The following is a 23,363-nucleotide window of genomic DNA, read 5'->3' on the forward strand; positions in this document are numbered from 1 at the left end:
TCAAGAACATCTGTTCTTACTTGGTAGCTCATGCTCAGGTGACTTTCTTCACTGTTATAGAGCCTAGAGCACAGCCTAAGGAATGGTAGCACTTAAAGGGATGGGGGCAAATAACAAACAAGACAGTCTCCCACAAATGCGTCCATAGGCCAAACTGACCAAGGTAATTTGTCAGTGGAGGTTTTCTTTCAGAGTGATCCCAAGTTGTTCAAATTAACAGTTAAAACTAATCATACAAGTTTCCTTAAAACTATACACAGAAAAAAAAAAAGAAAAAAGAAGAAATGGAACTGCGAGATTGTAGCACTATAAGAGAAACAGTGCATTCAATATTCTTCCCTGGCTGCTGCACAGGACTCCCAAAGCTTTCAGAATTTGCTCAGACAATGAGGCAAGAGGAGCATATTTTATTGTTTATACTAAATCTCACTCAGGCTAGTAGAATTTATAGGAATGAAGTGACCCTGGGAAGGTGGAAGATCATTTGGAGAGAAATTGATCGTAGGATTAGAGAATTTAAGCTTTCCATCATCCTCTTCCTGTGGAGAGAGGTTAGCATCTGAGGCAATCCTAATGGTCAATGGTTTAATCAATCATGACTTGATAAAATGTTCTCTATTAAAAACACAAAGACGCAATCCAACCAGATTCTCTGAATGTGGCTGGATTCTCTGAATGTGGCTTGCCCGGAGCCTTTCTGAAAAGCCATTGACAATGACACTGGGACTTGCTTCCTCTGCATATACTGGATTTTGGCGATCCAGTCTGTTTGGATTCTCACCTTCCCTGGACCTGGAGGGTGAGGGGAAGAACTTGAACTTCCCACAGGGCAGGAAACCCTGACTGCTCTTAGGGATGGAGAGGGAGGAGGAGAGGGAATGGGGGGAGTGGGAGGGTGTTGGGAGGAAGGGCGGAAATAGAAACTTTTATAATTTATTTATTTATTTTTTTTTAGATAAATGTATTTTATTTTTTTTTAAAGTAAATTTTATTAAATTATAAAAAGCTCACTTTTATAATTTAATAAAATAAAAAAAGAGAAAAAAAAGAAAAACACAAAGTACAGATCTTAGAGGACTTTTGCAGAGGACATTCATTTATAGGGTAAGGGGTAAACCGAAATCAGTTGGGACAGAAAGTTCTGTTCTCAGGATACTTTCATCATTAGCTGCATTTTTATTATAACATAATACTCTGTATTTTTTTATATTATCAGTATAGTTTTGTATCTCACAACATAGCAATTCCATGAAGTGCGGACTCCAAAGATGAATTTGGCATAGGCACAGATTCCAGACTTTCTATTTTCTAACTATATGACCTTAGGTAGTACAATTTTAGAAACACTTGAGATTGAATTCAGAGCTTTGGGTATGCTAAGCAAATACTCTAAAATAGAGCTATCAACACACCCCATTTAACTTTTGAAATATTGACAATAACTGAGCAAAGTGGCACATACATGCGGTCACATCACTGTGCGAACTGAGGCACGAAGATTCTGAGCTAAAGGCAAACCTAGGCTACGAACTTAGAATCTGTCTCAAAACATGCCATTGGTTTTACTTGTATGGTGGCCAAATGGAATTAGAATATTCAAAGTAATAAAATCATCTTAGATTTAATTAATAGCTGATCAATGACTTAATTCTTGTCTTTCTCGATGTTATTTGACAGAGCAAGCAATTAACAATGGAAAGTAACTTTTGAAAGTTGTTTCAAATAGACATAAAGGCTGGCAGAGCAAAGAATGGGGTGATATAATGGAGTGGGCAGGACCAAGGTACATGTGTCTGGATAGTCAGATGTCACTGCTGGGTGTATGTAGAGGGCAAATCTTTGCAGTCTTGGTGTGCCTCTGATTTCCTAGGATCTTCTTGAGATGCAAATTCTTATATGGGGCATGAATGTCTACATTTCTAACCAACACCCAGAAAAGCAAATATGTTAGTCAGTTCTCCAAAATGTACTTAAACATAAAGGACTTTAAATAAAAACTGGGAATTAAAATAACAACAACAAAGCAATGATGCCCATAAATATCTGTTGTGGCAGAAAGACTTGGAAAAGGAACTCAGGAGACCAGCCTCCAGCTTAACTCACTTCGGTTTTCTCTTCTAGGCTTCATAAGAAGCCCTAGGATATGGTAGGAAATTATGAAATAGATCAGAGGCCAAGGGTATTGACGCTTCTGCCTTTCACACACTGGAGCCAGGGCCAGTTCATATGCTCTCTCTGAAACTTGCCTGTCCACACAGGCAACTAACTCAGACGGGTAGACATAAAATCATAAACAGAATAGCTTCATAGACTCTTTGATTGGTTGACTCAAGCTCATTTCTATTATATTTTTATACTTATATTTTTATAAATATAAGTATATTTTTATACTTATTTATTATTTATTAAAGATTAGACCAATCCAAAGAAGTTTAATTTCCTAGCATCTCTTGCACCTAAATAATGACCCTGACCATGCGACAGAGTATGGTCGATGATATGATGACAAAATGTCTGGAGGAGAAGGTGACACAAGAAAGGCAAAACCTAAGGGTAGGAATGCCTTTTCCCTCTTCCTTCGTGTTTTTCACAGGTGCAGGAGACATCTTCAAAGAATCAGCTCACAAGTAGAAGAATTGAACCAGCTTAAAACAATGCTACAAGGGCTCCAGAACTGCTCTTCCAGGACGCTCAGCACAGCATTATAAAACATGAGAAGAGTAAGTCCATACTTCTTGAGCTTGTGGTCATGGGATTTTCAGGACCTCATGCCTGCATGCAATGCACAGCTGACATTCAGCAAGATGAGCATCATTATTTCTTCCTTCCAAAGCCACTTAATGATTGGTTCAGGTATAGTTGCAAATATTAGACTTTAGTCACTGTGCTTGACCATGGTAACTCATTACAAGGGAATGGCAAATTCAGATTAGAAATGACATCATATGTGAATTCCAATTAGCAACACAGATGGAAAAAAAATTAAAGAGCTTCATCCACCTCCCTTAGAGATTCTGAAAATAAATTTGAAGCCCCATCCACCCACATTTTAGAAACTGTAGTTTGGTTTCCCTGATTTTGTGATAACTGAGGATACTGTGGCCACATAGCACATCAAATCTGGGACACTCCATAAAAAATAAGTAAAAAAAAAATGGCACTGGGGCTTGTTCTTGGAAAAAACACACATATATTATCGAGTTCAACTGGTTTGAATAAAAAACCAAATTGGTATCAAGAGTGAACTTCTGTGAAAACAATTTTATAAAGTTCAAACACATAAATGAGTTGAGAAGAAAAGAATATTAATTGATATATAAATAAACATGCTCTAGGAAAATAAGCCAATCAGAAATTGACTCTGTACTTATAATGTTCCAGAAACCATGGGACATTCAGAGACATAGAAAGCAGTGCCAGACTGCAGTAACTTGGCAAAGGTGAGATTGTCAGGAACAAGATCCAAGGATGGAGTCATGAGGATATTTCTGCTTGCTTGTGAGAAAACTCCATGAAACCAAGACAAGAGTCTTATGACCTCAGTTTCTAAAGAAATACAGAATTGTTCATGCCTCCTCTAGGTGTAGTGGATAAGAGTGAGTTTACTTCAGATTATTTATTTTAACTGGCTATTGTTGTATGTTTATATGCCTTTATGGAAAATGTGTTTTTGCCAAATGCAGCCTGTACATCATATGAAGCTTGCCCTTGTGATTGGACACTTTACTCATGTAACTCCTCTTAACCTTCAGAGTCTAATCTGTCTGTGCTTAGAATAAAGTTGTCTATTGCATGAGACTTTAGTTCTCCTCCTTTATGGACTCCATTCTCCCAGGTTCCAGTTCCCTTAGAGAGGTAAACAGAGATAACGAGGCTGTGTATATCAGTTCTAAAAGGGAGAAGAGAGAAGTACACTACAGGTAGTCCATGGAAGTTTGCTCACTGTGAGCTAGGTGGTTTGGTAAACCAAACTAAAGAAAAGAGCGAGGGTTTCTATGGGGAATAGTGGTGACAGAGATACCACAAGTGGGAAAACTTGAGGGCCTGAAAAAGCAGACAGAAAGGAATACAATTTTCCTGAGAATAATCAGGTAAGCACAGCTTAACCAGAAGCCGCAAGGCTGTTAAATAAACATGGTTCTAAGTAAGTGGTTTGTCTGCATAGGGGAGAGAGGAGGCTTTAAATACTTGAACTTAAAACCTCCCCCACATGAGCTAACAGCATGTGATGAAGTGCTATGACTATTCTCCTTGGTGTAATGCACTGGCCTCAACTATCTGGAGTCAGTAAGAACAAACACAGGAAGTGTCGAGTGTTCCTGGCATCACTCTCTGGAGGCAGCCTGACAGAAGTAGGGCAGCAGTGACTCTTTGACACATCCATGAGCACATCTCTGTCTTCATCTTTCCGAACTTCCCTACAATTCTCTTCTGCGCATTGTCTCTGCCCCCTTCACAGCTCCCTCCTCCTGGATACTCATAAATCTGAAGGCTTGCTTCTCTCCTCATTCTCCTTGTCATTAGCTGGAAGTTGCAGGATTTGAGCTGAGAGGTGAACGATGGCATCTCAGTTGCTAGCTTTGCTGATGATAGATGCTGCTTAGGCAACATTTGTGAAATTATTCAATTCACTATTATTTTTTCACAATAGCATTAAATGTTAAATATGAATTTAAAAATTAAGTATATTTTATTACATGTCTTTAGTTATATACAAATTACATGTATCCAAATAGATTTTAAAAACTAAAGTTTCAGCAGTTGCTATATTTGGAAGTGCTTATTTTTCAACTCTAAAATGATTTTGTTAATCCTGGTATCAGAAAGCCTTTGTCAAACTTACTAACATAAAACACTTACTTACAGAATGATGTTTTTCTTTTCTATTCAGGACATTTGACTGGGAGGAAAAACTTTGGATCTTCAATAATCTTGGTTGTCAACTTCATTAATATATAAACTCAAATTTTATATGAAGTATATTTTAAGCATAGGGAGAGGAGTAACAGCATTTCCGGTTAAATTCTCTTGATACACAGAATTAAACATGTACAAAGACAGGAGAGTTTCTACTTTGTCTTGTGAGAGGAAGCTTCCTGCTAAGCCCCCTTATGCACACACGCACACAGTGAGATGTAAACTCATTCTTACAGGTACAAACGGCGCACAGTGCTGTAACTGACAGGAAGTCTCAACGCACTCCATTAGAAGCCCTTTCTAGAAAGTGTGATTTTCTTTATTCCAAATAAAGTCCCAGCGTTGTAGCAATTAATGATTCAAATACTTGTTTAAATAGAAGTCATACACTTCATAGTTTTTAAATGAAGTCCATCAAATGAATTTCTATAGAGAATTAATTAACCCATACTTAATTTATATCACTTGGACTGCAGTGTTGCAGATAATCTTGAGAGGGGTCACACCCCATTAAGAGGGTTTTTTTAAAGCACTATCTGTATCTTTTAATATACAGGAAAGCTGTCATTTGCAAAGATTTGAAATGCAGAAGTCCAAAATGAAACTCAATATCTCTTCCCTTGAATTGTCATTCCATGAGACATTATATATGAAACACTTATACATTTTTAAAAGTGGAGTCCATACCTAAAGGTTAGGGTTGAAATACCAAGTTGGTGATGCTAATAAACAACTTACTACACAGAAGCCCACACCAAACAGTCTCTTTTTTCTGGGTACCAGATCCCATTTCTGTTCATAACACTATTATTAGCATTTTTGTCATTGTTGACTTTTGTTAGACAACTTCAAATACAAGAACTTTAATAGGCAACTAAATGAGAGAAGATTAAAGAGGCTTTTAACAATGTTTTCAAAGCTTTTTTCTGACTTTGAATGAACTTAGCATACTGTACAGTGCTATATGGGACATGGTGGTACATGGCTGTCAGTAACATCCCATCTAACAACCAGCATACTGCACTTCTACCTACGACACATCAAATAACACCATGACTTCAACACCACCAGTGTTAACGCATTTATATTTCCTGATGAAATGAGGATGTGGGAAATACTGTGATGCTATTTCCTCATGTAAGTGACTGAGATATGTGACCATCTCATTTTTGTCAAGTGAGTGGTCATTACAAAGATGAAAATGTAAATGCACGTCTCCATGAATTTGAATATACACGAAATATTGACTAAGCACAATCAATTGCTGAGAATTGCTGGTTGCAGGGGGGCAATTGGGAATGTAAAGCATTGACAACTAGTATTTAACAAGTCAAGCCACCAGATATATATAAGTCCTGTTGTGGAGCCCCACCTTGCCATGCTGTGGGATCACTGGTTCTGGAAATTAGTTGCTCCTGTCTATAATTTCTCTCATGAGCTACTTCATTTCTTACCTATGTACAGCTTTGGGTGTATTCCCACTGCTTGTGTGTTTGTCTCCTGAAAATATTCCATCTATTGAACACACAAACAACTGTGGATAGTGAAGAAGATGGTTTCTGCTTAACCGCAAAATTTTGATGAAAAGAAATAATGCTAGAATATTTTACATTACTCAACAGACATAGGATTACCAGTCACAAAGACAGTCTTTTACACAGACAGGTAATTTTAGACTCCAGAACAAATTCAAACAGGCTAGTTGTCCCCTGGAGAAAAATGTCTGGCAGCCTCTAGATTCAAATACATGGGATCATTTTCCAAGGTAGTGTTTGTTGCTGATGCTTGAAGCAACTTTAGTCTGCACATACTCCCTACTACTCAAGATCCACATAATTAATTGTTATTGTTAAGTCTTTAATTCCAATGTCATTTTCTGTCTGGGAACCCTAACCATTTGAGTTAGATGCATGGCTAGGTGTTACTCACTGTACAGTCAATGTGACCTCCCTTGCCTAAGAAAAACTATGTGACTTATCATGTGTTATAAGAAGAGAACCCTAAGAGAGATATACATGAATCTACATAGAAAGGAGAAAAAGACAAGATCTCCTGAGTAAATTGGGAGGGGGGGAGAGAGGGAAGAAGAAGAGGGAGAGAAAGGGAGGGATGTGGAGAAATATGTGTACCTCAATAAAAAAAGAATGGATCAGGCCCTGAAAATGTAATTTATAATTGTCCAGTTTTTCCTGGAAAGGAGCATGGTGAGAGGCGGAGAGAAAGAGAGAAGGAGTGGTGTGTAGGACTATGAGGAAGTCAGCAGTGGAGATAGAGCCAAGTGTGAGAGAAGAACAAGAATTGTGTGAGAAGGTGAGCGAGTGAGTATATTCTGACAGTAGATGTGTATGTAAGGAGAGATATGCAGTTGTATGTAAAGGGATGTTGCAATCAAATATAGAAATATGTAACTGTGCAGGAGAGAGGTGTGTGTATATAAAGAGAGATCTATTTGTATGCAAAGAGATGCAACAGTAGAGAAATTGTTGTAGGAGGCCAATAGAGATCATCAAGAAGGAGAAATTATTTCAGTTGAAGTAAAAGAGAAGGTTACCACCAGGAAAACGTGTGCTTGTTCCTTTTTTTTTTTCTTTTTTTAGGTTACCAGCAGAAAGCGTAAGATTTCTCATTTTTCCTCTCAGACAGAAATGTCTAGCAACACTCACATAAGAATTTTTTGTAACCCTTCACTACTCTGAGGTCTTCTTTTGACTACCCTGGAGCAGATCTGGGAGCTGGCCTCTCCATATGCATTAACCAACAGTTATCAATTGCTATTATCAAAAGGGGCATTCTTTTCTTTTCCAAATGTTTGAGTGAACAATTTCAAACTGTTTTGCTAGGTGTTTATGATTAACGAAAACCAAATGTACCTTCTTTTTTATCTTCTGAAGTCATCTTCACTTTAGTATCTGTTATATCTTTGAAAGAAGCCAGAAAAAGGACCACATCTCCTTTCTCGTTCTTTATAGGAACAATATCCAATAGGCACCAAAATGGAGACCCTGCAAAGGTTAAAAAAAAAAGTGTGAGTCAGCCTCCTGGTTCAGCTATGAAAGTCCAGTTGGTAATCTCAGTTGCTGTTCTCATCTACCTCATCATCTCATGGTGGATCTTGAATAAAGACTTTTGCTTGGTGGGAGTTTATTAGAGGTGTGGCCAATTCAAAACAATGATGATTTACTCTAATGGCTAACACTCAAATAAAAAGGAAAACAGCAACTTTGATAGATGACGTCATGATGCTTACACCCCCACCCATAGCTGTGTGGTTTATGTTAATGACACCAATATTGCCAGTTTATAACTCTTCAATGGTAGGAAGAGTCATATTACACATAATACAACATTATACATCTCTGTGAGTGGTTTATTTATAATATGTGATTTTTTTCTGTAATTATGCTGAGTCAAAGGAGGGGGAAATACCCAAGGTGATTCTTCAAGTTTTGACTTCATTAGCTGTTCCTTCCTTTGCTCCTCCCTTCCCTTTTCCCCTCCCTTCTCTCTTTCCTACCAGTGTGCAGAATAGATGGATTCTCTTTATCTCCTGACTTCCAGACCAGTCACATGAAGGCCAAAATTGCTCCCCAAAATTGCGTTATCCAGACTATTCTACCACAGCAACAGAAAAGTGAGTAATACAGACAATAATCGAATTCAATTCCACTTTGGGAGAAGAAGAACCCTAGCATAAAGATTCACATTCAAGGCCATTGCACTCAATGAACTCTGCATAATGTGAATATTCTTAAATATTTTTATTGATTTTTCACATAGGTATTTAAGTTTTGCCTATATTTCATTTTCTGCTAAGTAAACTAGGATACCACTGTTTAAAATTGGGAGTCTTTCCTATCAATGTTCTAGCTTCAGTAGGAACAAAGAGTTATCAGGTCATAGCATCAGATCCTAGAGAATATAATATTTTCTTGGGCTGGAGAGATGACTGGGCAGTTAAGATGGCTCTGTACACTCTCTGCAATAGCTCTAGCACAGTATACCCAACCTCCTGTAGTTCTGGTAACTACAGGCTATTCCACATTGTAGACCTCTCTCCTTTACTCACAGACAAAATGGACAATGGAACTGAATAAATAGTTACCTTGGGAAACAACAGTGTAAAAGAATTTGGCTTGTTAGAAGACAACTCACTGTGTGCTTTTTGTATAACCGTCATGGTTTGAATCTGGAATGTACATCAAAAGTTCTTGTGTTTAATATTTGATCCCTTGATGGTGGTGTTATTTTGTGACATTTTGAAAATCGTAGGAGGTGGATGTTGTTAAAGAAAGTGGGTCTCTGGGGTGGTCCTTGAAGGTTGTGCATATTCTTTTTGCTTCTGGTCCAGATGGTATGACTAGCGTGTCTCACATATCCTAACCATCATGATGTTTTACCCTTCAACAAGCCCAGAAGCTAGAGAGTTAGCCATTTTTAAACTGTTAACTAAAATAATTTTTTTCATTCTTGAAGTTTAATAGGTCAAATATTCTGTCTCATTCAGCTGAATATGTTATATTTCACAAAAGCAAAAACTAAGGATTAAGTACTAAACATATAGCTAGGGTTTAGTCATTTAATCCACACAGATAGGAAATAAGGTCTATTTAGTCATGAGTTGTCTTGTTCACTTTGATCTATAATGTCATGATGGAGAATATTTTAGCCATTTAATATGTCACAACTTCTTAGAGTAGAATAAGAACAATACTTAATTCTCTATTTATATTTTAAATATGATCTTAAGTAGAATTTAATAATGGCTATGTGCTTTTCAACTGTAACTATACATATAATACCCTGTGTACTAACAGCATCAGTGTCAAATAACCTGAGTAGCATGATCTCCATCAAGAGTAGCATTTTCTGTTCTCTGGAAACATTTCATATTGACTGAATGCTAGAGTGAGATATTGGCCAGACTTAGAAGTTATTCCCGGTGGGAAAGAAGGCAGAGAGACTCCTTCTGATGGCAACCAGGGGTGGGGGGAGGGTGAGAGCTTCATGTCTTTTTCAGAAAGCAAAAGGTAGTGATGGGAGTCCTTCAGGTTTTGCAAGAAATCTGTCTCTGCTATTTCCTTGTTGTGGCTTTACCAGCTCTCACTTCTTCCTCTGGATCATTCTCCCAAACTCCAGTTTTCCTATCATGCTTCAACAGTGAGCTCTGAGAAAACCAGGCCTCTCTCAAACCCACAAGAATTCCTGCTTTCCTGCAGCACCAGTGTAGCTTTCTATACTTCTCAAAATGTAAGGTCTGTGTTCCAGTAAATGCAAGGAGGTGCAAGTGTGACTTCTATAAGGGTGATGAGCAGAACTAATGAAAATACAGCCTTGAGAAGATGGAGAAGGTCACTGGAGAAGCCTCGGCTGCTTAGGAGGCAAGCCTCTCATGCACCTCCTCCAGTCCCTACCACCCCTGGTACAACTGCAGCAGGGGTGAAAGTAATGACTTTTTAGAGAAACAAGAGGTAAAATCTTCACCTTTTTGTGAACTGCCTATCTCTAGTGAAGTTTATGTGTGTATAAGTGTTCATTCTTAACTTATTAATTTACCATGACTGGAAACCTTACCTTCCAAATGCCCCAGGATGCCAAGGCCTCAGCACTTGTGAAATGGTACAACTAAGGCTAGGCATAAATCAAACTAGTTAGAGACTACTATGAATTGAACAGTGGCTAAAAATAACCTTCAATTTAATGTTTATTGAAAACTGAAGGGAGTTGTCATTAGCGGTTGTTTAAATTAATTTTTCACTGAAAAATGAAAATGCCTGGTGGAGAGTTAGACGCTAGAGCACTGATTAGCATGCATGAGGCCTAGGTTTGAATTTAATTTAAAAGGACTGGAGCACAAAATCAAATATTAATGGTGGTAGGCTATGGAGTTTAGATATCCTTTCAGGAGTTTTGTTTGGGGATTTTCTAGAATAAAAATAAAGGAATATATAGACAAATTCTGACCACTTTAGAGGTTAAGGAAAGAAATGAAAGAGTTTAAGACTGAATCACCAAGACAATTGGGCCCTGCCTATGTAAAAATCATTTCTTAATGTGCTCTTTGAAATTACACAAGTTCAAATAAATTTAATTTAATAAAATTCCTTGTAAAACTTTGAGAAAAGCTCTACTTTTATTTGGGTTGGGGAAAATGGATGGAAGGAAAAAAGGAAGGAAGAAAAAAAGGAAGGAAGGAAAAAAGGAAGAAAGGAAAAAAGGAAGGAAGGAAGGAAGGAAGAGAGGAGGGAGGGAGGGAGGGAAGGAAGGAGAGAAGGAGGAAGGAAGAACAAGTAATATGTTTGGGTTTTTGTTTGTTTGTGTTTTACTTCAAGTTTCCTTTGTTCTTAAGTAAGGAATAAAAACAACAACGACAAAAACTTTCTTCCCCTTCAAGGAGGAGGAGATATAACCACCCCTCAGCAATTCCAATGACTAGGAGAAAGAGGAGTTGGGGAACCTGAGAACAAAAAAAATCCCCCAAGGTATGATTTTTTCAGTCTAGAGTTCTAGCATCCCCATTCAACAGATCATTCTCCAAACTATAGATTAGCATATCTATAATTGCTTAAAACCAAAGATTAATACAGATAACACAGCATTTGAATTTACAATACATCAGTGTCTTGAGACACATACAGGAGGAACTAGTGGTAACTGTCATTTCCTAAGCTTGTATCATGTTCTGGATACCACACCATATATACATTTCACAAATCCTGTCTAAGCGTCTCACAGGTAAGTCTAACCAATTCTTACCATATTCTGTAGCTGTGGAGGTTGAGGTGTAGGCTAGGCCTTGGAGTCACAGAGCCAGTAAGTACATATATGTACACAAGGCTCCCCAAGTTCACTTTTTTATGCTGCAGTGTAGGAGGAAAAGGGAAGACTCTGTACTATGAACAAATTCCACTTACAAACTCAAAAGAAGAGAAGGGCCTCTATGCAAAATTTATTCTGTTTTAGTTTTAAGTTATGATTCATCTTTATTAATGTGCACACAGTTTTAAATCCTGAATTTGCATATTGGATGAGATAGTAGGCTTTAAAAAAACTCCTGGTACAACTTCAAGACAGGGCACAGACCTATGAACCAGGTACCATTCTTGCAGTGTAGCTACCTATGCAGAAGAGGAATGCAGCTCAGCTGTGGGACATCTATCACCACCAAGTCTTGACCAGACCTCACCTCCCCCTGACGTTTTACTTCTTCTACATGGGGGAAGCTTCAGCAATGATGCTGTGCTTACCAAGGTCATTGCCCATATGATGTGCAGCAGCACACCCTGAACTCCTAAGACTGAAGTGACAAGGGGAAGGAAGCTGCAGTTCACCCTGGAGCTATGGAACAAATTCCTCAGTGGTGATCTGGAGAGGAGATCAGATGTGACTGATTAATATTAAAGAACAGAAATGCTTTACAGGTTTGGTTTCATAACAGAACAAGTCACTGAGATGGGCTTGTTCCCTTGATATTTGACTTTAAGAAAACAATTTAAGATTTCATGAGGTATGCAGTTCCCCTGAGTTAAATAATAATTTAATAATAAATAATATTATTTAATAATGAATAATAATCCGACTTAAATAATAATTTGAGGATTAAGTTAATATTCTTCAACTGCATAAGGCTTTGGTTAGAAGAGTTTACGGTCTTATCAGAACAATGCTAATGACCAGTAAACATACATAATGTCTATGCAAATGCAGTATGAAAAAAATAGGCTGGGAATCTTTAGGATCCCAAAAATCATTTGAAGATTACATTGACAGCAACTGGACATGAAGCTAATAGATCTTTGTTGCAAGCTCTGAAAGAACTGACATTCAACTTTGAAGAGGAATACAAGAAATTATTACTGTGATATTTAGGCAAATTATGTAGTTTTTTTAAATTCTACAGCAGAAAGAATATGGCAAGGGGAGATGTATGACTTGGAAGAGTTTGTCGGATGGTGTAGTAATTCTCTCTCTCTCTCTCTCTCTCTTTTTCTCTCTCTGTGCGTGTGTATATTCTATTTGTGGAGTTTGAGTATTTGTGGTACATACAAATGGATGCTTGGTTTAAGAATCCAAAGTACTGTGTAAGAAGCAGAGATGTCTAATAAGAACTGAAAATATGGAAGTAATGGTTGAAACTGGATCGGTAAGAATCACACAATGATTCTCACTGTATAAATATGATTACTGCTTTACATGGCATTTTGAACCTCCCAAGAATATGCTGACAACAAACACACTAAACATTTGTTCCATTGTACAAACTCAATTCCTGGTGAAGACTGGAGAATGCATCTCCAGATTGCCCTAGTCATGACTTGGCAGGCAGCTAAGGCTGGACAGTCAGTCATCTTCCAAAGCTTCCAGCCCCTCCTGAAGAACAGCACATGCTTCACTAGAACTAGAGGCAAAACCCAGTGTTCATTATCTGACACCAAACAGACAGTTTTGCAAATAGTAAATTTATGCAAAATATCTTCTTTTTGATCCCAAGATTTCCTCCCACAGGGGAAACAAAAACACACAATCCAACATGCACTTAGCAAAAGAAAATAAAAACTGTAAAAAGTAGAGAGGGTTCCATTGGGATGATCAATCAACTTCAGAGAGGGGGTTATTCACCAGTCAAGATCAGCAAATACATTATATGGTGTACGAAATAGTCAAAAATTCATTCATGAAGTTTAGCTGCGTTTTCATTCAGCTACTCAAATAGCCATAGAAAATAGGGAACCTGGAAGCATGATTATTTTCTAATAAATCTTCAGTTATGAAAGCAAGCAGCCTCCAAGTACTATCCAGGTACATATCATGATATAGAAGCCTACAGACTAATGAGTTTGGCATAGTATGAGTTATTAATAAGCTTGGAATAGTATGAGTTAGAGCCTCTATTTCCTTCACTCCCCCAATTCACTTGGCCACAGGCTTGCTGGCCATTCCCCTTCTTATCCTCCAAACCACACAATCTTACACAAGTTTTCCTTATCAGCCTTCTAGAACCCCTGGGTATAGGACATCCAAAGGCCCTCTATAGCCAAACATTATGCATCTTTTGTCATCAAATTACAAAACCCTACCAATTATATCACTCAGGCTCAGTATCCACTCTCTCTTCAACGTCTCAGGGCACTCAAACCTCTTATCTCTGACCTCTTAAGAATAGACCTTCTTCACTTCACATCTTCCCCCTTTGAAACTCCAATACTTGCAGTTTAAAAACCCAATGGAACCTACCACTTGACTCAGGATCTGTGAGTTATTAACTGTGCAGTGGCTTGTATCCACCCCGTAGCATCAATCCCTATACCCTTCTTCTACCATCCCTTGGGGGACCTGTCTCAGACATCAAGTTCTGCTTTCTGTTCCTCTGGATCCCTCAGTCATAAAATACCTTTGCCTTTGTTTTGACTGACCTGGACATTAACCTTTCTTCCCAAGTACTTGAACTGTCCTAACCCATAGGACAACCCAAAATCTAATTGGCCAGGCTCTGGCATCTGACTTATTCTCTTTAGCTTGTGCGATATGTAGACGACCTTCTCCTCTGTAGCCTGTCCCTGTAAATTAACCAGGCTGACACCTCTGCTCTGATGAATTTCCTGTCTCACCCTATACAACACAGCTGTCCAACCCTGCAATCTCTTATTTTGGACTATTACTCCAATTCACAAGGCCATTACCCTACATAGTACACAGCCCATCATGAAAAGGGACATGTCATGAGCAATGTGAGTTAGCTGGGCATATGGCATCAGTGGTCAAGAAGCTGAGAGGAAGTGAGGTGAGGCTACAAAAACTTTAAGACTCACACTTAGTGACCACTTCCTTCAGCAAGACTCCACTTCCTAAAGCTTGCTCAGTCTTCCCAAAGAACACCCCCCAAAAGAGACAAAATATTCAAACTCATGAGCCTACAGATGATATTCCTATTCAAAGCTCAACCATGAAGAATGCAAGATAGAGGAAAGAGAGTGGAAAATAAACTTAAAGAGAGAGACTATGAAATGAGACAGGCTCACAGGTGGCTTTAGGCAAGCTTAAAGAGTTCATATTGACCCATGAAGGAAGAGGAATTCACATAAGGATTTGTTACATGTAAGCTGCATCTGCAGTGAAGGAAGATGGTCTTAAGGCAACAAGGAAAGAGAATATAAGTGGGGAAGATCTGAAGAGTGGCTAAAATGAATTTGTGTAACTTGAGCTCCATATTGAGAGAAACTGAACTACCAGGTGTGCAGAATGATAAGCCTCAGACTCTGGGGCTTATGTGGTGAAACTGGCCTCAGGCTTTGGAAGGCAATAGAGGATGGAGAGTTGCAATGGTCACAAGAAAGGCCTTAACTAGCATCAGGTATTTTGGTTTGCAGTTCTTTTATATTTCTCCCATAATACCACCTTGCAGGCTACTGCTAAGACTTTTGTCTGTGGACTTAGGGGCTCCCTTTCTAGGCTTCTAAGTTTGCTCTGATATCCAGAAAGCTCTGGAATTAAAAGCATCACTTTACGGGCAGGAATACAGAGACGAGCTGGGAGGCAAGCTGTCTAGGCTTCATCAGCATGTCTCAGAGTTGCCTGGATGCCTCAGGGATAAGGTTGTGGGTGAGAATCATATAAATGTCATGGTAAGATGATAAGATTAGGAGATATATTAATTTCTTTTAAATAAAAACACAAGAATTGTTGGTATTGGACTCCAATCCTTTTCTATTTGAAAGTGTTTGCTTAATTAATAGGAGACATATACACTGACCAAGCCATCACCCCAGCAATTTCCTGCAAAGTGTTAATAGTGGCTAATTTAACCCAGTAGGGGACGGTAAAGAAGGTCCCATTGGCTGAGTGGGATCAAGCAGTGGGAGTATTAAGGGCTGCCAGTGGCCTGAACGTGGACACCTGCCAGCATTGGTTTGGACAACTTATTCCGAGGAGGGTAAAAGAGATAATGAAGAGACGAGAGAGAGAGACAGAGAGAGAGAGACAGAGAGAGACAAAGAGAGACAGAGAGAGAGGCAGAGAGAAGACTGTAGGTTGAGGCTGAAAATAGGGAGGCTCTTTAGGATTACTTAATAAACTGGAAGAATAATCTAGTTTGAGCTTCATAGCTAACAGAGTTTTATTTTTTTGGTCGTCTTAATGTAACATGAGGGCCAGCTTGTTGGGGTTTCTGTCCCGCCCGGTACCCCACAGCCCGCAAGTCGCAAAGAAAATCACATAGAGAACTCCATAAGTTATACAACTGATTGGCCCATTAGCTTAGGCTTCTTGCTAACTCTGATAACTTATATCAACCCATTATTCTAATCTACGTTAGCCACATGGTTCAGTACCTTTCTCAGTGGGGCTGCTCACATCTTGCTACTTCAGTGATCTGGCATGGACTGCGGGGTAAAATGGGCTTCCTGCTTCACAGCATTCTCCTGTTCCATCACTCCGCCTGTACTTCCTATCTAGTTGACCTGCCTATACGTCCTGCATAGCCAATAAGCGTCTATTTAAAACATGATTAACAGAATACAGACAATTCTCTCGCACCACTTCCCCCTCTTTTTTGTAAACAAAGGAAAATATTCATAGTCTATTTTTTGGGAATGTGGGTATAGTATTTCAGCCTGCTTCCAGCTGGTTGGGGACACTGATAATCTTATGGGGACCTAAAGAAAATTTATGGAGGCTACCCATTCAGAGGGGTTAGTGCAAACCCGCTGGGCCTGAGGAGAGTGGACGGCAGCTCCAGCCCCTGCTGCAGGGGCTACTTGGCTCTGTACAACTCTCCCCTCCCAACTGAGTTTGCCCTTTTGCCTGTGGGGTCCTTTGACCTCCAAGAATTCTGTCTCTGTCCTGAGAAAATTTTTGAGACCTGACAACCTTTCAGACGAGCCTACTGACGAACAGTTCCAGTGCCTTCACTAAGGAGATCCACCCAGAGTCAGTCACAGCAAAAGTTGGACCAAGACACCAAGACTCTCTTGGCTGCATCTGAAGGAAGAAATGGGCAGGCACCAATGCAAGAATTCCTCCAACAACCTGAAAGGCAACATGACATCACTAGAAACCAGGGATCACGAAACAAGAAGAATTGAACACCCTACTCCAGAAGAAATAGAAGAAATCGACTTTAAAGAGAACATTATTAAAATAATAGAGGACCTTAAACAGGAGGTGAGAAACTGCCATAAAGAAATAGAGATGAAAAACAAAAAGGTAGAGGAAATGGATAAATCTCTCAAAGATACCTAAGAAAAACAAGCAAAAGCAATCAAACAGATAAGGGAAACAGTTCAAGACTTGAAAAATGAAATGGAGGTAATGAAGAAAACACAAACCAAGGGAAGGCTGGATATGGAAAATATGGGTAAATGAATGGGAACTACAAAGACAAGTCTTACCAACAGAATATAAGAGATAGAAGAAAAAATTTCAGACATGGAAGATACTACAGAGAAAATAAACTCAGTGATTAAAGAACAAAACAAATCCAACAAATTCTTAACACAACACATCCAGGAAATCTGGGACACCATGAAAAGTCCAAACCTAAGAATAATAGGGGTAGAAGAAGAAGAGTTACAGCTCAAAGGCCCAGAAAATATATTCAACAAAATTATAGAAGAAAACTTTCCCAACCTAAAGAGGGATATTCCTATGAAGGGACAAGAAGCATACAGAACACCAAATGGACTGGATCAAAGAAAAGCATCCCCTTGCCATATAATAATCAAAACACAAAACATACAGAATAAAGAACGAATATTAAGAGCTGCAAGGGAAAAAGGTCAAGTAACATATAAAGGGAAACCTATCAGAATTACACCTGACTTCTCAATGGAAACCATGAAAGCCAGAAGGTCTGGGATAGATGTGCTGAGAAACTAGAGAGCATGGATGCAAGCCCAGACTACTATACCCAGCAAAGCTTGCATTTACCATTGATGGAGAAAACAAGATATTCCAGGACAAAAACAGATTTAAACAATATGTAGCCACAAACCCAGCCCTACAGAAAATACTAGAAGGAAAATCACAAACCAAGGAAGCCAACAACACCCATAATAACACAAACATCTGACAATACTCCACCAGCACAACTCAAAGGAGGGAAACACAGAAACACTACCACCAGGAAAAATAACCGGAGTTAACAAACACTGGTCATTAATATTGCTTAATATCAGTGGACTCATCTCACCTATAAAAAAGGCACAGGTTAAGAGAATGGATACGATATCAGGATTCAACATTCTGCTGCCTACTGGAAACACACCTCAAACACAAAGAGAGACACTACTACAGAGTAAAGGGTTGGGAAAAGGTTTTCCAATCAAATGGACCAAAGAAACTAGCGGGTGGGGCTATACTAATATCTAACAAAATTGATTTCAAACTAAAATCAATCAGAAGAGATGGAGATGGACACTTTATACTCATATCAGGAACAATTCATCAGGAGGAAGTTTCAATCCTGGATATCTATGCCCCTAATATAAAAGCACTCACATATGTAAAAGAAACATTACTAGAATTCAGAGCATATATCAAACCCCACATTCTAATAGTGGGTGATTTCAACAGTCCTCTCTCACCAATGGACAGGTGAACCAGATAGAAACTTAACAGAGAAATAAGAGAACTAACAGATGTAATGAACTAATTGGACCTAACAGACATGTATAGAACATTCGACCCAAACAGAAAAGAATATACCTTCTTCTCAGCATCTCATGGAACCTTCTCAAAAATTGATCACATAATTGGTAACAAAGCAAACATCCATAGATATAAAAAAATTGTAGTAATCACCTGTGTACTATTGGATCACCATGGAATAAAGTTAGAATTCAACAACAATCCTAAGCCCAGAAAGCTTACAAACTCATGGAAACTGAACAGTCAACTACTGAACCATCCCTGGGTCAAGGAAGAAATAAAAAGAGAAATTAAAGTCTTCTTTGAATTCAACGAAAATAAAGACACAACATACTCAAACCTAGGGGACACTATGAAAGCACTGCTAAGAGGAACATTCATAGCACTAAGTGGTGTGGGAGAATTCTCTGTATTCTGTCAATCATGTTTTAAATAAATGCAGATTGGCCAGGCAGGAGGTGTAGGTGGGAAAACCAGACAGGAAGTGGAAGTAATGCAAGGAGAGCAGGAGAATTCTGGGAGGAGTAAGTTGATTCCTCCCACTCATGCCCAGATCACCAAAGCCGCAGGATGTGAGCTGCCCCACTGAAAAAGGTACTGAGCCACATGACTAAAATAGATCAGAAAAATGGGCTAATCAAGATGTGAGAGTTAGCCGGTACGAAACATGAACTAATGGGCCAATCAGCATTATAACTTACACAGTCCTCTGTGTCATTTTCTTTGTTGCTAAGCAGCTGGGGGCCTGAGCAGGACAGAAATCTGAACAAGCAGTCCCGGCCTTCTCATATTACAGAAGAGATCTAAGTGTGATTTTTCTCTGGGACTAAACAGCAGCGTAGCAGGGCGGGAAAAGAAACCGCCAAACAAGCAGGCTCCTCTCATGTTACAACTAAGTGCCCACATATAGGAAATGGAGAAAGCACACATTAGAGACTTAACAGCACACCTGGAAGCTCAAGAAAAAAAGAAGCAGACTCACCCAGGAGGAATAGAAGACTGAAGATAATCAAACTGAGGACTGAAGTCAACAAAATTGAAACACAGAAAAATACCCAAAGAATGAATGAAACAAAAAGCTGGAGAAAATCAACAAGATTGACAAACCCCTATTCAAACTAATTAAACGTCAGAGAGAGAACACACAAATTAACAAGATCAGATATGAAAAGGGGGACATAACCACAGACACAGAAGAAATTCAGAGAATCATTACATCTTACTACAAAAGCCTGTATGCCACAAAATTGGAAAATGTGAAAGAAATGGACACTTTTTAAGATAAATATCATATACCAAAATTAAGTCAAGACCAGGTGAACAGTTTAAATAGATCTGTAAGTCATGAGAAAATAGAAGCTGTCATCAGAAAGCTCCCTACCAAAAAAAAAGCCCTGGACCGGATAGGTTCAATTCAGAAGTCTATCAGAACTTCTAAGAAGAGTTGATACCTATACTCCTTAATGTGTTTAACAAAATAGAAACAGAAGAGACTAACTCCTTTTATGAAGCTAGTCACCCTGATACCAAAACCAAACAAAGACTTAACCAAGAAAGAGAATTACAGACCAATCTCACTCATGAACATTGACACAAAAATTCTCGATAAATTAGTGGCAAACAGAATCCAAGAACACATCCATAAAATTATCTATTATGATCAAGTAGGCTTCACCCCAGAGAGGAAGGGCTGGTTCAACATATGAAAATCTACCAACGTAATTCATCATATAAATAAACTGAAGAGAAAAAACCATATGATCATTTTATTAGATGGCGAAAAAGCATTTGACAAAATTCAACACCCCTTTATGATAAAGGTCTTGGAAAGATTAGGGATACAAGGTTCATTCCTAAATATAATAAAAACAATATAGAGCAAGATGAGAGCTAACATTAAATTAAATGTAGAGAACCTCTCTCATCCCATTAAAATCAGGAACAAGACAAGGGTGTCCAGTCCACAATCTCCATACCTCTTCAATATAGTGCTTGAAGTTCTAGCAATAGCAATAAGACAGCATAAAGAGATCAAGGGGATTTGAATTGAAAAGAAGTCAAACTTTATTTGCAGATGATATGATAGTGTACATAAGCAACCCCCAAAACTCTACCAAGCAACTCCTACAGCTGATAAACACTTTTAGAAATGTGGCAGAATACAAGATAAACTAAAAAAAATAAGTAGCTCTCCTATACACAAAGAACAAAAAAAGCAGAAAGGGATATCAGAGAATCATCACCTTTCGTGATAGCCACAAATAGCATAAAGTATCTTGTGGCAACTCTAACAAAGGAAGTGAAAGATCTATTTGACAAGAACTTTAAGGTTTTGAAGAAAGAAATTGAAGAGGATACCAGAAAATGGAAGAATCTCCCATACTCTTGGATTAGGAGGATCAACGCAGTAAAAATGGCAATTCTACAAAAAGCAATCTATAGATTCAATGCAGTCCTCATAAAATCCCAACAAAATTATTCACAGACCTTGAGAGAACAATAATCAACTTCATATGGCAAAACAAAACAAAACAAAAAAAACAGGATAGCCAAAACAATCCTGTACAATAAAAGTACTTCCAGAGGCATTTCCAGTCCTGACTTCAAACTCTATTACAGAGCTATAGTAATGAAAACTGCTTGGTATTGGCACAAAAACAGAGATGTTTGCCAATGGAATCAAATTGAAGACCCAGATATTAATTCACAAACTTATGAACACCTGATTTTCAACAAGGGAGCTAAAATTATACAATGGAAGAAAGAAAGCATCTTTAACAAATGGTGCTGGCATAACTGGATGTCAACCTGTAGAGGAATGAAAATAGATTCATAACAATCACCATGCACAAAACTCAAGTCCAAATGGATTAAAGACCTCAATATTAATCTGACCACACTGAACCTGAAAGAAGAGAAAGTGGAAAGTAGTCTACAACACATGGGCATAGGAGACCACTTCCTAGGTAGAACCCCAGTATCACAGACAATAACAGTAGCAATGAATAAATGGGACCTCCTGAAACTGAGAAGCTTCTGTAAAGCAAAGGACACTGTCAGTAAGACAAAAAGGCTGCCTTCTGACTGGGAGAAGATCTTCACCAACCCCTCATCAGACAAAGGTCTGATCTCCAAAATATACAAAGAACTCAAGAAACTAGACACTAAAACTCTAATTAACCCAATTAAAAAATGGGGTACTGAACTGAACAGAGAATTCACAACAGATGAACTCCGAATGGCCAAAAGGCACTTAAGGTCATGCTCAACCTCCTTAGCAATCAGGGAAATGCAAATCAAAACAACTTTGAGATACTATCTTACACATGTCAGAATAGTTAAAATCAAAACCACCAATGATAGCTTATACTGGAGAGGATGTGGAATAAGGGGAACACTCATCCATTTTTGTTGGGAATGTAAACTTGTGCAGCCACTTTGGAAATCAGTGTGGCGGTTTCTCAGGAACCTGGGAGTCAACCTCCCTCAGGACCCAGCAATTCCACTCTTGGGAATATACCCAAGAGATGCCCTATCATACCACAGAAGCATTTGTTCAACTATGTTCATAGCAGCACTATTTGTAATAGCCAGAACCTGGAAACAACCTAGGTGCCACTCAATAGAAAAATGGTTATAGAAGGTGTGGAAAATATAAACATTAGAGTTTTACTCAGCGGTAAAAAACAATGACATCTTGAATTTTGTATGCAAATTGATGGAAATAAAAACACTTTACTGAGTGAGGTAAACCAGACCCAAAATAAGGAATATGGTATGTACTCACTCGTAAGTGGATTGGAGCCATAATTAAAGGACATTGAGCCTGTAATTCATGATACTAGAGGATTATAAATGAAGGTAAACCTCAAGAAAATCATATAGTTATCCTCCTGGATATTGGATGTACACAAGATTGCCATGCAAAACTTGGGTGCATGGGGGTGTGGGGGGCGAATATAAGGGGAAATGGGTAGAGAGAAGGGAGAAGAGGAGGATTCAGGAGAGCTTGGGGGAATGGGATGGGTGGGATGGAGGAAGGGTGGATATGGGAGCAGGGAAATAAGTATCTTAATTAAGGGAGCAATTTTAGGGTTTGCAAGAGACTTGACTCTAGAGGGGTTCCCAGGTCCAAGGAGAGGTCCCCAGATTGTTCCTTGGGCAGCAGAGGAGAGGGTGTCTGAACTGGCCTTGTCCCATAGTCACAATGGTGAATATCTTGCATATCACCATAAAACCTTCATCTGGCAATGGATGGAGATAGAGACAGAGACCAACATTGGAGCACTGGACTGAGCTCCCAAAATCCAAATGAGGAGCAGAAAGAGGGAGAACATGAGCAAGGAAGACAGGACCACGAGGGGTGCGTCCACCCACTGAGACGGTGGGACTGATCTAATGAGAGCTCACCAAGGCCAGCCAGACTGGGAGTGATGGAGCTTGTTATCAAACTTGGTCGTCTGGTTGTGGAGGTCAATGAGCGCTGACTGAGAAGCCAAGAACAATGACACTGGGTTTTGATTCTACTGCATGGACTGACTTTGTGGGAGCCTGGTTTGTTTAGATATATATCCTTTATATATCTAGATGGAGGGGGGAGGACCCTGGACTTTTCATGGGGCAGGGAACCCTGACTGCTCTTAGGACCTGAGAGGGAGGTGGAGTTGGGGAAGGGGAGGAAAAACAGAGGCAGGGAGGAGGTGGAAATTTTTAATTAATTAATTAATTAATCAAAAAATTTAGAATTATGATCAAGTCCTGACTGGAGTATCCTGTGAGTGTTTATCAACTCAGGCAGCAGTTAT

The 23,363-nt window shown here is 38.9% G+C and overlaps 1 protein-coding gene across 1 annotated transcript in view; it reads right to left on the bottom strand.

The window, feature by feature from the left end:
- Positions 1-7,767: 7,767 nt before the first annotated feature.
- The window catches only part of LOC148119054 (voltage-gated delayed rectifier potassium channel KCNH8-like), a 193,955-nt gene continuing 178,359 nt past the window's right edge, over positions 7,768-23,363 (bottom strand). Inside the window, exon 3 of the mRNA XM_087897875.1 lies at positions 7,768-7,919. Within this exon, the coding sequence (XP_087754001.1) occupies positions 7,768-7,919 (152 nt within the window). The remainder of the gene's footprint in view (positions 7,920-23,363) is intronic.

The sequence above is a fragment of the Myodes glareolus genome, chromosome 18, assembly GCF_982192425.1.
Source record: "Myodes glareolus chromosome 18, mMyoGla1.1, whole genome shotgun sequence".
NCBI lineage: Eukaryota > Metazoa > Chordata > Mammalia > Rodentia > Cricetidae > Myodes > Myodes glareolus.